Genomic DNA, 13637 nt, shown 5'->3' with positions numbered 1-13637 from the left:
TAACTTTCCTACAAAGAATATATGCTAATTATATAGTACAAGAAAATCATGAAGTTCTTTGCAAATATAGATTACTACAATTATCGTGGCTGTGATTTAAATTGAACCTGAAGTACAGTGTGTCCGTCCCATTTCCCCTGGAACCTTAGATTTCATTGAACTTCAGATTTTTCCTCTTCTGAAGATTATTATTTAACTATAAGGTAAACAAAGATTTTTTTTTAAAGAATTAACTAGAAAAGACATGAGCTTTATATTCATTGTGTAGAGTGTACACCTGATGGAACCCTCCAAGTACCCAAGCTTGTTCGTCATTTCACTGATAGGCAGTGTGGCCTTGGGCAAGTCTTTGAAGCTCCTGATGTCTCATACTCCTTTATCCAGGAGGTGGGGATGAAAGTATCCATGCCTAATCCCACGAGGAACTAAGTGGATTTGAGGAATTAAGTGAAACAATGGCCATGACAAAGTTTTATAAATTAATGAAGAGCTAGCTAGATGGGAAGGGTTTTTCTCAACATTTTTTTCTTTGCACTTTTCTCATCCATTACAGATTTCTTGTGTTTTTAGAGATGCCGTAAGTCTGATATTTTCAAAGTAAATGCATCTCAAAACCAGGGCAGGTCAGCTCTTCCTCTGCCCGAACAGCATCATTTGTGATATTAACAGCCCAAGATGGACTTAAATGTTGAAGAGTCATCCAGTGTTCTACTCCCCGGCTCCCTGCTGAGTCACCTGTGGAGCTTGGCTACAGAACGGAGTAAGGGAAAAATGAAATAAAAGACTTGGGTGTATTCAGATGGCTTCCCCCGTATTTCTAAAGACGTGTAATGCTTATGGTGAGTTTAGGCAAACACAATCCTGATTATTTACATGGCATAATGGAAGTAAACACTCAAGGAGAAAGAAACCTGATGCTTTTACTCAGCGTGATATAAACCATTATCTCATGTTTTCTATGGAAAACAGTCTCAGCCGAGAAATTTGGTAACTCAGTGGGCTATTAATAGGATGTGGAATGTGATTACTCCTTTTGGATTACTTCAATATGTAATTACTTCTAGGAGCTAGCAGAAAGAGACTCTATTAAATGATAATTATAGGACTGTATTTGCTTTAAGGTTTTGTAATAGCTCTAAACATGGGAGTTTTCATTAACTGTTTGCCATAGTTAATAAAGTCATTTTTCTTAAAAAGTAGCAATTCCCTGCAAAAGTGGTAGCTCCGCATAGGATTAGACTCTTACAGGGAAGAGCAGGGGAGACAGATTGTGGACTGGGCTGGCTCATCCATGATAACAGAAGCTCTTAGAAAATATCGAGGGCTTTCCTGAGGTGTCGTGACAAAGTAAAATACTTCTAACTCCCCAGAGAATAATGTTTTAGTATAATGTTTTCACATGGTTAACAGCAGCTAAATATTATTGTACACATAAAAACAAGGAAGACAAGGCAGGTGATGGAGGCGACGTTGGTACAGTGAGAAAAACCTAGAAACACCTGCTGTGTCCGGAGGTGTCCAGCCATAAAACAGGAATGTTGCTGGGCATACGATCCAGGAGTTAGACCGCAAATGTAAGTTGGGGATTATAAGAAAACGCAGAGACGAGTCTGACCACAAATATTTGAGTAAAAAGATCATAAAAGAGGGAGTGGCAGACGGTGCATGTGAGAACAGCGGAGTTTTCCAGAGTCAATCACCTTACTATTGATAAAACTAAATGTGTGCTGAAATATTTTGTGAAGAAGTAACTTCTTCGTCATAAAACTGGCAAACGCCTAGGCTTATGTCAGTGTAGCAATCTATCGACCCGGGATGGGAGCCCAAAATAGTCTGAAAATTAAGAAAAATCCAAGAGTGGAGGCAGAGATTCTCGTCCTCCACTCCGAAGTGTACCATATCTTAGAAAGTACTTTGAAAACACCGTATGCTACCTTCTTCAGGTTAGCTCAGGAAACACTTATTAAGTGGCCACTACATGCCAGGGCCTCCCTGCTTTGGAGAAACGTTTCTTTATGAAAGGAAATTCCTATATTACACACGCGCACCACCAGTGCTATGTGAGCTCCCAGTTGAAAACTCCTCCTCTATCTCAGGGCTGTGCAGAGTTATCTCTCAAAGGTGCTTGAGGCACTCACAGGTGCCCATCAACCAAAGCCAACAAGTAAAAGACAAAACCCTAGATGAACTATAAAATTAAAGCACTTGGAGTACTATTTCTATTTCAAAATGATAGGAATTATTTACTAAGTGAAGGGCAGGTTGTTTCATAGGGTTGCTTGAAAACACAGGTCTCTCGTGCCACTACCTTCACACCCAGCCTCTCAAGAGCATATCCACTGCGAAGAGCAAGGCATCTGCAGAGAAAAATCTGTCGTGGCACCTAGGACATTTTATCCTCCAGTCTCCTTTGATATGTGCTTGATTTAAAAAGGCCATCATTAAATGTTCAAATCAGCTTCAGAACTAATAATAAAGTATGTCAGATCATATCCCCTCAAATCCAAGCAGTGTGGGGAACTCCTGGGCTTTAATAATCAACCGCATAGGGCCAGTGGTTACCTTAGGGCTGTAGCCTCTAGCCTCTGAGAGCCTGGATTTAAAGCCTCGGTCTGACTCCTATGTGGCTGATTGACTCTGAACAAGTTACCTGGTGATTCTGCGCCCCATCTTCCTCATCTTCAAAGGGGAAGGATAATAACCACCCTGACCTACGGTGTGCCGAGAGAATGAAATCGGAGACTGGGGGAAGGGTCTGGGCCTGGTGTCTGGAGCGTAGCTGCTGGGATTTATAATACTGATGATAGTGATGACAGCGATGGGGAAGCGACAGTACATATTAGGTTAACTTGAGCTCCTCGAAGCCTGATCTCAGTCACTGGGAAAGCAATCAATCCATAACCCAGCGCACAGCGAATGTGTGGCTCCCGAAAGCGTATGTAGTGAGGGGGACCACCTTTTATTCTTATGTCAAATGATGGCATTTGTCTCCCCGTTATCCACAGACCTGCCTTGTCACAGGCTCATAGGAACAGCCGCAGACCAAAATAGCCTGGCCAGAAGTCAAGAAACTTATTTTTTGATCCTGGCTTGCTCCCAGCTTTGTCAAGGGACTCTATCAGCTTGGTCCTATTCAACAAGAACAACTACTTGGAACGATTTGTAAGTCTAGAACCTCTCGGGTGAAATGAGAAGCAGGAGTGACATCAGATTTCGCCGTATTTCTGGTGGCCAAATAATGCTTTGCTCACACCCTTCAGGCAATAATTCTGCAACCACCTTTAGGTTTCAAGCTCTGTACCCAACCCCATGGCATTAAAACAGGGCTTGGAAGGGAAGGCCAGCTGAAAGACTACATTGCCTTACAAAGTTGAACTAATCTCTTTTAATGCTTTACTTGATATCAATATTCATAGAGCCATGCTTCCCCCCAAGGGTTTATCAACCTCTTAAAAAAAAGATAAATGAAGTTGTTTGCATATTGACCCCGTAAGCTTCCCCACATGGTTTCCCCACTGCTTCATGAATATCAAAGCCAACAAAAAGAGTAAAATAAAATTAGAATCACTTATTCATATGCACCAAGTGAGCCCACACGGCTCAAAATAAAGGTGGCATTATTATTTCTTGTTTGTTCTTCAACAGAGAGGCATTATTAAGATTAGGGAAAACACTTGTGCTCTGCAATATAAAAGCCATTCATTCGCCCCTTTCTACTTCTCTGAATGCATAGGAACCTTGGTACGAACCTCTGTTGTCTCTGACTGTGAAATTTGGATTGTGAATGATTTCAGGGGGTAGACTGAAGATAAATCTTGGTCCATTGGCTGTGTCATCCTTGTCATCTGCACTAATTGTGACAATTGGCTGGAAGAGAAAGGTGGCCCATAAATAAATCATGCTGACATTGGCACATCATTTATTCAAAACTTCCTGGCTGGCTAAGAAGGTGGGTTTAACAAGAGGACATAGTTACGTTAAAGTAGGGCTCTGAAACCCTCTTGGGCAGTGGGAAGTATCTCTAGATGAAGCTCTCAAGACTAAACTCTGCTTCCAAATGCCCTGTTTGCAGCCAGGGAAGGAGAAAGCATCATTACCTGGTTAGAAAGTGGCTTGGTCTGGTCACTCTCACAGATGAAGCCTTCATAAGGGGCAGCAAACTTGGGAGCGTTATCATTGACGTCAAGGACCCTGATGGCCACCGGGACTTTGGCTTCCTGATGCCTATTGTCTGAAAGAAGAGAATTCAGACAGTAAATACAAGCCCTCCGTGACATTCAAGTGTGTGATGGAGTTTGAGAACCGCTGGTCTTTAGGTAAACAAGCACCCCCAAATCTTGGCTCTAAGGGTTCTACTGCTCTGGGTTTAAACGATACTGTGTGGAGGGATAAAGCGGGGGATCCTTCGGTGATGGCTGTGAGCTTCAAGCTGCTGAGGGCTATCAGCTCCCTTGCCAAGACCATTCCCCAGGTCGGGGAAAAAAAAAAAAAAGAAAGAAAGAAAGAAAGAAAGAAAGAAAGAAAGAAAGAAAGAAAGAAAGAAAGAAAGAAAGAAAGAAAGAGAGAAAATATCTCTGTGTATTTCTATGTCTTCTTCGATCGATGACCAAGAATAAATTTTAAAGTTTGAAAAAATATGCTTAAGACTAAAAAATATATACTATCTCAGCTGTCTGCCATTTTCCAGAATATCTATAGAGTCTGATGGAATAAAATTTGGGAAGATAGAACCAAAACCCTTAGGGGAGGGACGCCCGGGTGGCTCAGCAGTTGGGCGCCTGCCCCTGGCTCAGGGTCCTGGGATCGAGTCTCACATCGGGCTCCCTGCGAGGAGCCTGCTTCTCCCTCTCCCTGTGTCTCTGCCCACCTCCCCCCTCTCTCTGAGTGTCTCTCATGAATAAATAAATAAATCTTAAAAAAAAAAAAAAACCCTTAGGAGAATACTTACGGATTTCTGCTGCAAAAACAGATATGTTGAGCCAGGCGGTTTCCTCTCTGTCCAAAGGTTTCGTGGTTTTAATAAAACCGTCTTCTGGATTAATAGTGAAAAACCTGTCGAGGTCAGTATGACGATCGATTGAATACCTAAGCAGAATGCAAATGAGGCAATTAGACAGAGACATTTTGAGCAGCTTAATATTTGAATATTTTCTCCATGCTATGTTTAAAACAACTTTTTCAATGAATTGCTTGAACTAGGTTTCCTTTTTAATCAAATTTACTTTTTAAACTTCCTACATGAATCTTTTATAGAAACTATTTTGCCACATTGGGATTCTTTATTCAGTACAATGAATGAAAGAGCTGTTTAGCATATATTTGATTGAGAAGCATAATGACATGTTGCATATTTCTTCATATTTACTACAATCACCCACCATTTGAATATTTATGAAACTGCCTTTGGGAAGTGGGATTGCCTTGCTCCCAAACTACTCAGAAAGTCACAAATGTATCAAACCTTTATCAGATTTTTGCATATTAAATATCAAATAGTTTCAAGTTTATCTAAATTTATCATCAAGGATCATTTATGGTCCTAAAAAAATCAGTTTTCTCCTTATTTAAAGAAAAATGCCAACTCTATTTTGAATGGATTTACTTAGTTTATTTATTTGGTTTTAGGGATTCCCAGGTAGCTTGGTTCTGAATTCCACCGTGAAATATGCAAAGCAGGTTTGGTGATTATTTGAATGTTTTTTTTTTTTTTTAATTTTTTATTTATTTATGATAGTCACAGAGAGAGAGAGAGAGGCAGAGACACAGGCGGAGGGAGAAGCAGGCTCCATGCACCGGGAGCCTGATGTGGGATTCGATCCCGGGTCTCCAGGATCGCGCCCTGGGCCAAAGGCAGGTGCCAAACCACTGCGCCACCCAGGGATCCCCTTGGTGATTATTTGTAGAACAAGCTCCCCACACTACCATGATGGGATGTGCCTAATAGCATGGCTGGAAGGTTTCAGCTACTCCTGCCCACTAGAAAATTTGCTTTTTTTCTAATAAAAGACAAAATAATTTCCAGAATATTACTGGACTGTGTTTATGCCAAAGTGTAGGAGGGCGAAGGGACAAGAAGAACGGCCTACACTGAGGTGTAGTAAGGTAACTTGCCCAGGACACCCGGAGTTCTAAGTACTGGAGGGCTGACTTTAAGAAGTCTGTTGAATTCCAAAGCCCCTTTCCTTTTCATTCTGTCATCCTTCCTCCAAAATGAAGAGAAAAGGTGATTGGGTTAACTCTGGGAGTCATCCTGGGCTTCATACCTGGGTGGCTTCCTGCTCTTGGAGGGCTAAGCAGCACTTTCCTAAAGTTCACAGAATACATAAGTCTGAAGGCGTTCATCAAGGGTAATAAAACCCAAAATACGTTAAAGGCGACAAAGACCATGGATGGCCTAGAATGTACCCTCTTCAATGCACAAATGATGGGATTTGCTAATGGCCAATCATCTAGTTTCTGGGGAAGCCAACACTAGAATCCAGATCTTCCAATTCTAGGTCATGTTTCCAGAGGGGTCCCCCACATGGAGCAGCACTTCACGGGATAAAAGACAAGAGCTCATCCTTTGAAGCTCCCTGCGGGGATGGAATGATGAATCCCCTGCCCCCGTCAGGAAACTGAAGATAAACCATTTACACCTCGGAAACGTCGGGAGAGGCTCAGTTAACACAGCCTTCAGCGGATAGCCCTCTGTGGAAAGGAGGCAAAAATGAGAGACGGCCTCTTTCCCCTGCCACCAGGGAGTTAACTATCCAGTTGACATGACAAGACACACTCACGGGGAGAGAGATAATTAACAATTCACAGTGTTATTCTCTAGAAACAAAGGGCACACATGCATTTTGAGTTTGCACAGTCCTAGATGCAAGTTTGTGCTCCAGCACTTGCAAGCCCCGTGATACTGGAAAAGCCTCTTAAGTGCTTTGAATCTCAGCCTCCTTATCTTTTAAACTGGAATATTAGTAGAACCTAACTTTTGGCTTATCGGTAGGAATTACAGAGTTACAGGAAATTACACATTAAGATATATAACCTAGCGCCTCGCATACTGTAAACAGTGCGACAGAGAGTGGCTCTTCTTCTTGTTGCTGCTGCCACACCGTGTAGGTGGATCATGGCAGCTCTCAAATGTCAGTCTACAGAGGATGACCTGCATCCCACCGCCAGCGAAAAATCATAGAAGGTTTTCGGTTAGAGGAACAAAGAAATGGAATCGGACTATTGCGATGATTAATACAGTAGGAGGGACAAGATGGTCTAAGCAAGAGAGAGTGGAGGAAGGCCAGAGAAATGGTTAGGATCTGAATGAGGCGACGGGTACCGGAGGGGGGGGGGATAGGAGTGAGACAGGGGACGCAAGGCTGTGTGGTGAAGAGAGCACCAGTGGGACGCAGTTGATATTGGGGCGGCTGGGGGCGTCCTGGAGAGTTCCCGGCTGGGTGTCAGAAAAGGAGACATTGAGAAACACAAAAACAAAACCAGCTTAGCAAGCAGAAGAGGTTAGACTCCCCTGGCGACATGCTGCCATGCTCGGAGAGTCACAAGCCAGGCCTACCTCGGGTTTCACAGATTCAAGGTGAAGCAGGTAGGATGTACTTTTTTTACAAAAGCGTGTCACGATAAGTATGAGCTCAAAAATAAGTCTAAATGAATGAATGAGCCAGTAAAGGAGAAAGCAAGTGTGAAAATTCACAGCAGACCGCAGAATAGGTACAGAGTAGAATTAGGGAGAAAGATCAGCCCTGAGGCAGAAAATACATCTGGAGCATTAATTCAATCATGCGATGGGTAGGAATGCTGTAGATGAGGGGACGGAGAGAGAGAAAGGTGCAAGGCGGAAGGACGTGTCTCAGGGACTCCCCACTGTCAGGCCAGGGATCTGGTGAAGACCCCAGCGCGGTCCTGTCTGATGCACGAACAGATTACTGCCAAGGTAGCTAAGAAGAGAGATTACCTCCAAAAGCCAAGAGTGAACAGAAGTGGGTTGAACGCTACAGAGTCTGAGAAGAAAGATCTGCAGAATTTCCGCAAGCTAAGAGTCTGGTTGACACTGTAATGTCCTACCCGGGTGTCCGAGGGCATGAATTCCTATACAGGTGAAGATCAACAATCAGGGAATTAGGTAGTGAGGACAGGAGGGCGGCAGGCAGACTGCGTAAGAAGCTTTCAATGCTCTGTAATTTGTTTGGGGAACAGAGACGGAGCGGGTAAGGGGGGTGGTGTTCAAGAGCCATACTGAGCATCTTTGGATAATTATAGACACAGAAATTGCCGACACACACAGAACAGCTACCAGTGAAAACATGACCCAAATAACCAATCGCAGATGCGGATCCTGGAGACATGAGGCACAGAGGAAATGAGCAGTTGTTCCGAGAGTTTTTACGTCATCTCTCTTCCAGAACGTTGCTACGGCACCTCGATACTCTCAGGCCAAAGCTAACTCATTAAAAATCTACACCATGGCCATTTTGGAGTCGTTTAAAGGTGTCGGTACACCACTCCTCAGCCATCATGCCACGTATCTTCCTGCCTAGAGAGAACACCACCCTCAAACCCTCTTGGGAACTCGGTTTGGTGGTAGCGGTTAGGGTAGAGCAAGAAACTCAGAATGGACTGAAGACGGATCTGGACTAAAGTCCAGCCCTCCAGGCTCAACTGCCAGGCACCTTTGAAGAATGCAGCCCCCCCCCCCCCCCACCACCACCCCAGGCTCAGAACTTCCAGTTCCATCCTAAAGCAGTCATCGCTTCAAAGGGTCTCTGAGGATTAGTTCAAATAACGTAGACAACACCTTGTCTGGGGCTAAGCAGATGCCCACTAGAGGGCAATTCTCTTCCTTTCTCCCCAAAGAGAGACAATGTTCAAGGGTTGAAAGGCAACTAACAACCTTCTCATTCAGGCCTTCCTCCTGCATTTCCTTTGGTGTCAACAGAAAAACTCCACTGTTCTTGGCAAACATTTTTTCATGCTCAGATTTGTCTACTCTTTTCCCCAGCTCTACCGAGGTATGACTGACAGATAATATATATATATATATATATATAGTCTATATATAATGTGTGCAATAGGGTGTTTTGATATAAATATTCTTTGTGTAATGATGACCGTGGTCAAGCTGATTAATAGGTTCATCGCCTCTCACGGTTACCATTTCCTGTGTGTGTGGTGAGAACACTTAAGTCTTAGCAAATTGCAAGTATACAATACATTTTTAAATAGGATTATCAGGCTGTACATTAGATCTCTGGAACTTACTCATTTTATGAATGAAAGTCATACCCAAAGACCAATATCTCCTCATGTTTCCACCCCTTAGTGGCAACTACCCTGGCGACCACCATTCTGCTTTCTGTTTCTCAAAGTTTGAATTTTTAAGATTCCACACATAAGTAGTATCGTGCTATGTCTGTCTTTCTGTGTGTCTGCTCTATTTCTTTTTAGCAGAATGACCTCCAAATTCATCCAAATCATCATAAATGATAGGATTCCCTTGTCCTTTTAAAGCCTAATTTATATTTATATATAAATATACACACACACACACACACACACGTACACACACATATATATCACATTTTCTTGATCCATTTATCCACTGATGGAGACTTAGGTTGTTTCCATGTCTTGGCTATTGAGACTAATGCAGCAGTGCACAAGGAGTGCAGGTATCTCTTCAAGATAGAGCCATTATGAAAAACAGGAGAGCAGTTCCTCAAAATGCAGCTGGTGGCTGAACTGTTCCTGTGGCTGTAGCTTATCTACCCTGGAACCAGACAGGCCCTCCCAGGCCCTCTTTGAGTGTGCCAAGGACAACACATAGGGAGTCACCGAGATTTTGTGTGGTGAGCGCTGTGAGGTGGAAGCTGCATCGGATCCATCGGTAGGGTGTCTTGGAAAAATTTCTAGAAAAGGTGACACCCACGGGGTGGTGGGAAAATGAGTGTCATGTGCAAGTGTGAAAGAAGGGGGAGCAGGGCTCCCAAGCAGAGGAGGAACATGCGAAGGTCAGGAATCAGGAGAGAGTAGGTGAGGCTTCAAGGAATAGGAAGTGGAGCAGGTTAGCTGCAGCTCGGAGTCTGAGGCTAGAGGAAAATAGACCAAAAAGGGAAGAGATGAGCAGCGCACAGCAGGAATGAGGGTGGAGAGGCTTCGAGAGGCTTATACTAAATAAGAGAGTTGGGATTATTCTGGAGGGAGCTGCAAGGGGGAATGACTTGATCACTGATAACGGAAGTGTGAAGTCTCACATGATGTTTGGAAGTAGAGTTAAAAATGCCCAGTCTGGCTATAGGACAAGAGAAAGGTGGGGGAGAAACACCAGAAGGAGGCAGAGGAAGAAGTCCAGGCGAGAAAGGAATCAGTGTGGGGCGCCTGCGGGGCTCAGTCCGTTAAGCCTCTGACTCTTGATTTGGGTTCAGGTCGTGATCTCCGGGTCGTGAGGCCGAGCCCTGAGTCGGGCTCCACGCTCAGCACTGAGTCTGCTTGTCCCTCTCCCTCTGCTCCTCCCCTGCTGTCTCTCTTACTCTTTCTCAAATAAATAAATAAAATCTTTAAAAAAAGGCATCAGTGGAAGGGCCACGGACAAATAAACCCCCACTAGACTCCAAGGCCGGGGCAGGTGTCAGTTAGCCGCGCACTTCTGGCCCCATCCCCATCCTCGGCGTCCTTCTCCGGCTGTCTTCCTCCCTTTCTCCTCTCCCTCCTCTTCCTCAGAGCCTCATCGGTCACTAACACAGGTGTGGGGCGCAGGGTTCTGAACCACTTTTCTAGCTAGCTTTGTCAAGTCACAAAGATACATTCGCAATCGCGAAAGCAGCCTACAATTGTACGGCCCTTTGTTATCTCTTCAAAGTGCTCAGCTGCCATCGGATAGACGGAGCGAGTCTCCTAGCGCCCTGTTCCCTGGCTGTGTCGTCCTGGCCGAGTCACGTTGCACCCTCCCCCCCACCCCAGACACCATTTCCCCTCAATTGACATGACAATAATTCCTATAAAATAAAGTTGAAAGGATACATTAGATCATGTGTCTAACGCAAGTGATAGGGTCCCTGGAGCCTAGAACGGTGTTCAGTACATTGTAATCATGATGACTACCCCAGGTCCTTACTCCTGCCTCCCCACAGTTCCCTGAGGCAGGCCCCACTGAGAGTGGCATCACCTAGTACACACGGGCCAGTCTGCGGTGGACAGAAAGTAGGTAGGTTGAACAAGCCTATCCAAAAAGTTAGTGGCAGAGAGCAAGGAAAGCTCAGGTCTTCTAAAGCTTAGTGTCGTGTACACTGCCTTGATCCTGATCATCTTGGGCCCTTTCTGAAACCGAAGGATGTGCTTCCCTCGGGGCTTTCCTAAAACCTCTTGCCTCTAAGATTCCTCATCCAGGCATTTACATAAATGCCTGTACCTTATGGGGCTGTTGGCAGCATCAGGGTCTTTGGCATGCACTCTCCCAACCACAGTGCCAGCGGCTGCATTTTCTTGGACTTCATGGATGTAACTCGGGGCCAAGAACATGGGGGGCTCATCAGCGTCTTCCACTGCAATCTTCACCGTCACAGTGTCCTTGAAAGGCCCGTTGCTGATGAACTTCGGGTCAATGTGCACGTTGGCCGCCTCTACCTTCAAGCTGTATGCTCTTTTGGTTTCAAAATCTACGGGCTGACAAGAGAGAAGAGAAGATTGACAACCAATTCCTTGAAAGAGTCGTGGAGAGAAAGACCGGATTGTTTTACAGGGCAGAGTGAATAGCTCCTCAAAGGGAGAAAATCGGGGTCTATTCAATATCCAATTACCTGAGCCATTCGGTCAGAAAATCAGACAAATCAATTGCTGAAATGTGGACTGTGCTCCGTGGGTAATTCAGGAGCACAACAGACACAGAAGGATCACATCATCGAAAATGAGCTTCATTCTATAATGACAACACTAAGGCTGTCCAGATCACTCCCTAAAATCATCCAAGGCGAGGAATTAAAACACTACAAAAGTAAACGTTGTGGCCCCTTCTGTAAAGTACCAGAAATCTCGGCCATAAAACCACCCACTGAATTTCAGCACAAGTATGTCTTGTTAAAGGACTGTTCTCGTTCACACACACACACACACACACACACACACACACACACACACACGCACACACAGTTGGCTTAATCATGTTGACAGCCTAATTTTTGGTTTTCTGACCATGCAGCATTTCCCAAAGTCTGGGACCCTTACCAACATGGCCCTTAAGATGACTTCAGGGACGTTATGGGTGATTTTGGTGGATGGATTTGTTGAATGACATTTACTTACTTATGAAGTCACTTATTGACACTCGTATTCCTTTTCTAATTCTTCCATTACCAAACACACCAAGGATACCTCAATATACCTCGGGATAGTGCTAGTTTTTAACACATATGATGTTTCCTAATCTCCTTTTGAGAGACTGCGATACGACTATCTAGCTAGACTGTAATGACGTCATGCCGTTTTGTTTGCATCCATCTCTAGGTTACCCTGCATTTATGGCAAGTGATAAAGGCCACTGAGAATAAGGCTTCCCTGTTAAAAGAATGCACATATGTTTAAAAGAAGCCCACTTAAAGAATAAAAATATCAACAGTAGAGATTTTATGCAGATTCAAAAAAAAATTGAGGAGTTAGTATTTGAATGACTGGGGTTATTGAGAAATTGATGGGAAACACTCCGTGTTTCTGAATGAGCGAATCAATCAGCGAAAGGTGAAAAGTACAGCTGTGGCAGAGAAACAAGCCCTGATGCCTAGGAAACAGAACTTTCTAATTAGCACTCTGGATGATGCTGAACTACCAAATGTTTGGAAAGAGTTGGGTCTTTTAAGGTTAGCATCTGCCTGCCACGCTGTTGTCAACCGCCTGGCAAACGCTTATTGTGAATGGGCATATAATCATAGGGTTTAGTCCTGACCTAATTCTACAAAGCTCAAAATTCAGGATGATTCCAGTTTTGGGGAGGAGAAACACATTCAAAGTTTTTCCATCATCTTCCCAATCCTATCACCCCAGATTCAGGGAACACTGTTCTTCCTGAAGGAAAATCAGACCCTGGTGATCCACCCTTCTGGAACTCAACAGCTTCTTTGTCCTTCTCTGGGTTACTGAGCAGCAGAAAGGAATGTTTATTGATGGGCTGCAGGTATGAGATTGCTGCAATTTGTCAAAAATCTCTGCCATTATTACACAAAACAGAGAACTGCAATATTAGAGTTCTGAGACCAGGTAAGGAGAAGCATTCTAACCTCAGGTAAGCCTGTTGATGCTCTCAGAGCAGAACTCCTGGACCTCCATTTAGGCATATGGCTTGGGACTCAGAGTCCAGAGCCATGGTCCCAATGTTCACGTTGAGGCTAGTATAGTCACCCTGCGGTCTGCCCAATACTTTTCAGATTCTAAGCCAAAGTCCCCAAATCCTTGCAAACATTTTTCTGGAATGCTCTTTCCTACTTCAGTGAGACCTGACTAAGCCTTCAGGTGGTCAGCGCAATCCTCATTGCTTGTGAAGTCAACTTCCCTGAGCCGCCTTTCTGCAGTCCCTCGTTCTCACCCCTGCTGGGGGTGGTGGGTGGGGGGCATCCCAAAGGATCTTGTTGAGTCTTGTTGATCTTTGCTTCCCC

The 13637-nt window shown here is 44.3% G+C and overlaps 1 protein-coding gene across 3 annotated transcripts in view; it reads right to left on the bottom strand.

The window, feature by feature from the left end:
* CDH11 (cadherin 11) overlaps positions 1–13637 on the bottom strand; it is a 148883-nt gene that overhangs the window by 15331 nt on the left and 119915 nt on the right. For all 3 annotated transcript variants that reach the window (XM_072731754.1, XM_026011692.2, XM_026011693.2), the window contains exons 8-11: positions 11405–11658; positions 4949–5085; positions 4098–4231; positions 3750–3867 (exon numbers count right to left, since the gene is read on the bottom strand). In XM_072731754.1, the coding sequence (XP_072587855.1) occupies positions 3750–3867; positions 4098–4231; positions 4949–5085; positions 11405–11658 (643 nt within the window). The remainder of the gene's footprint in view (positions 1–3749; positions 3868–4097; positions 4232–4948; positions 5086–11404; positions 11659–13637) is intronic.

Source organism: Vulpes vulpes, chromosome 12 (assembly GCF_048418805.1).
Source record: "Vulpes vulpes isolate BD-2025 chromosome 12, VulVul3, whole genome shotgun sequence".
Lineage (NCBI taxonomy): Eukaryota > Metazoa > Chordata > Mammalia > Carnivora > Canidae > Vulpes > Vulpes vulpes.
Note: the sequence above shows the minus strand (reverse complement) of the source record. Positions and strands in the feature narration are given on the sequence as shown.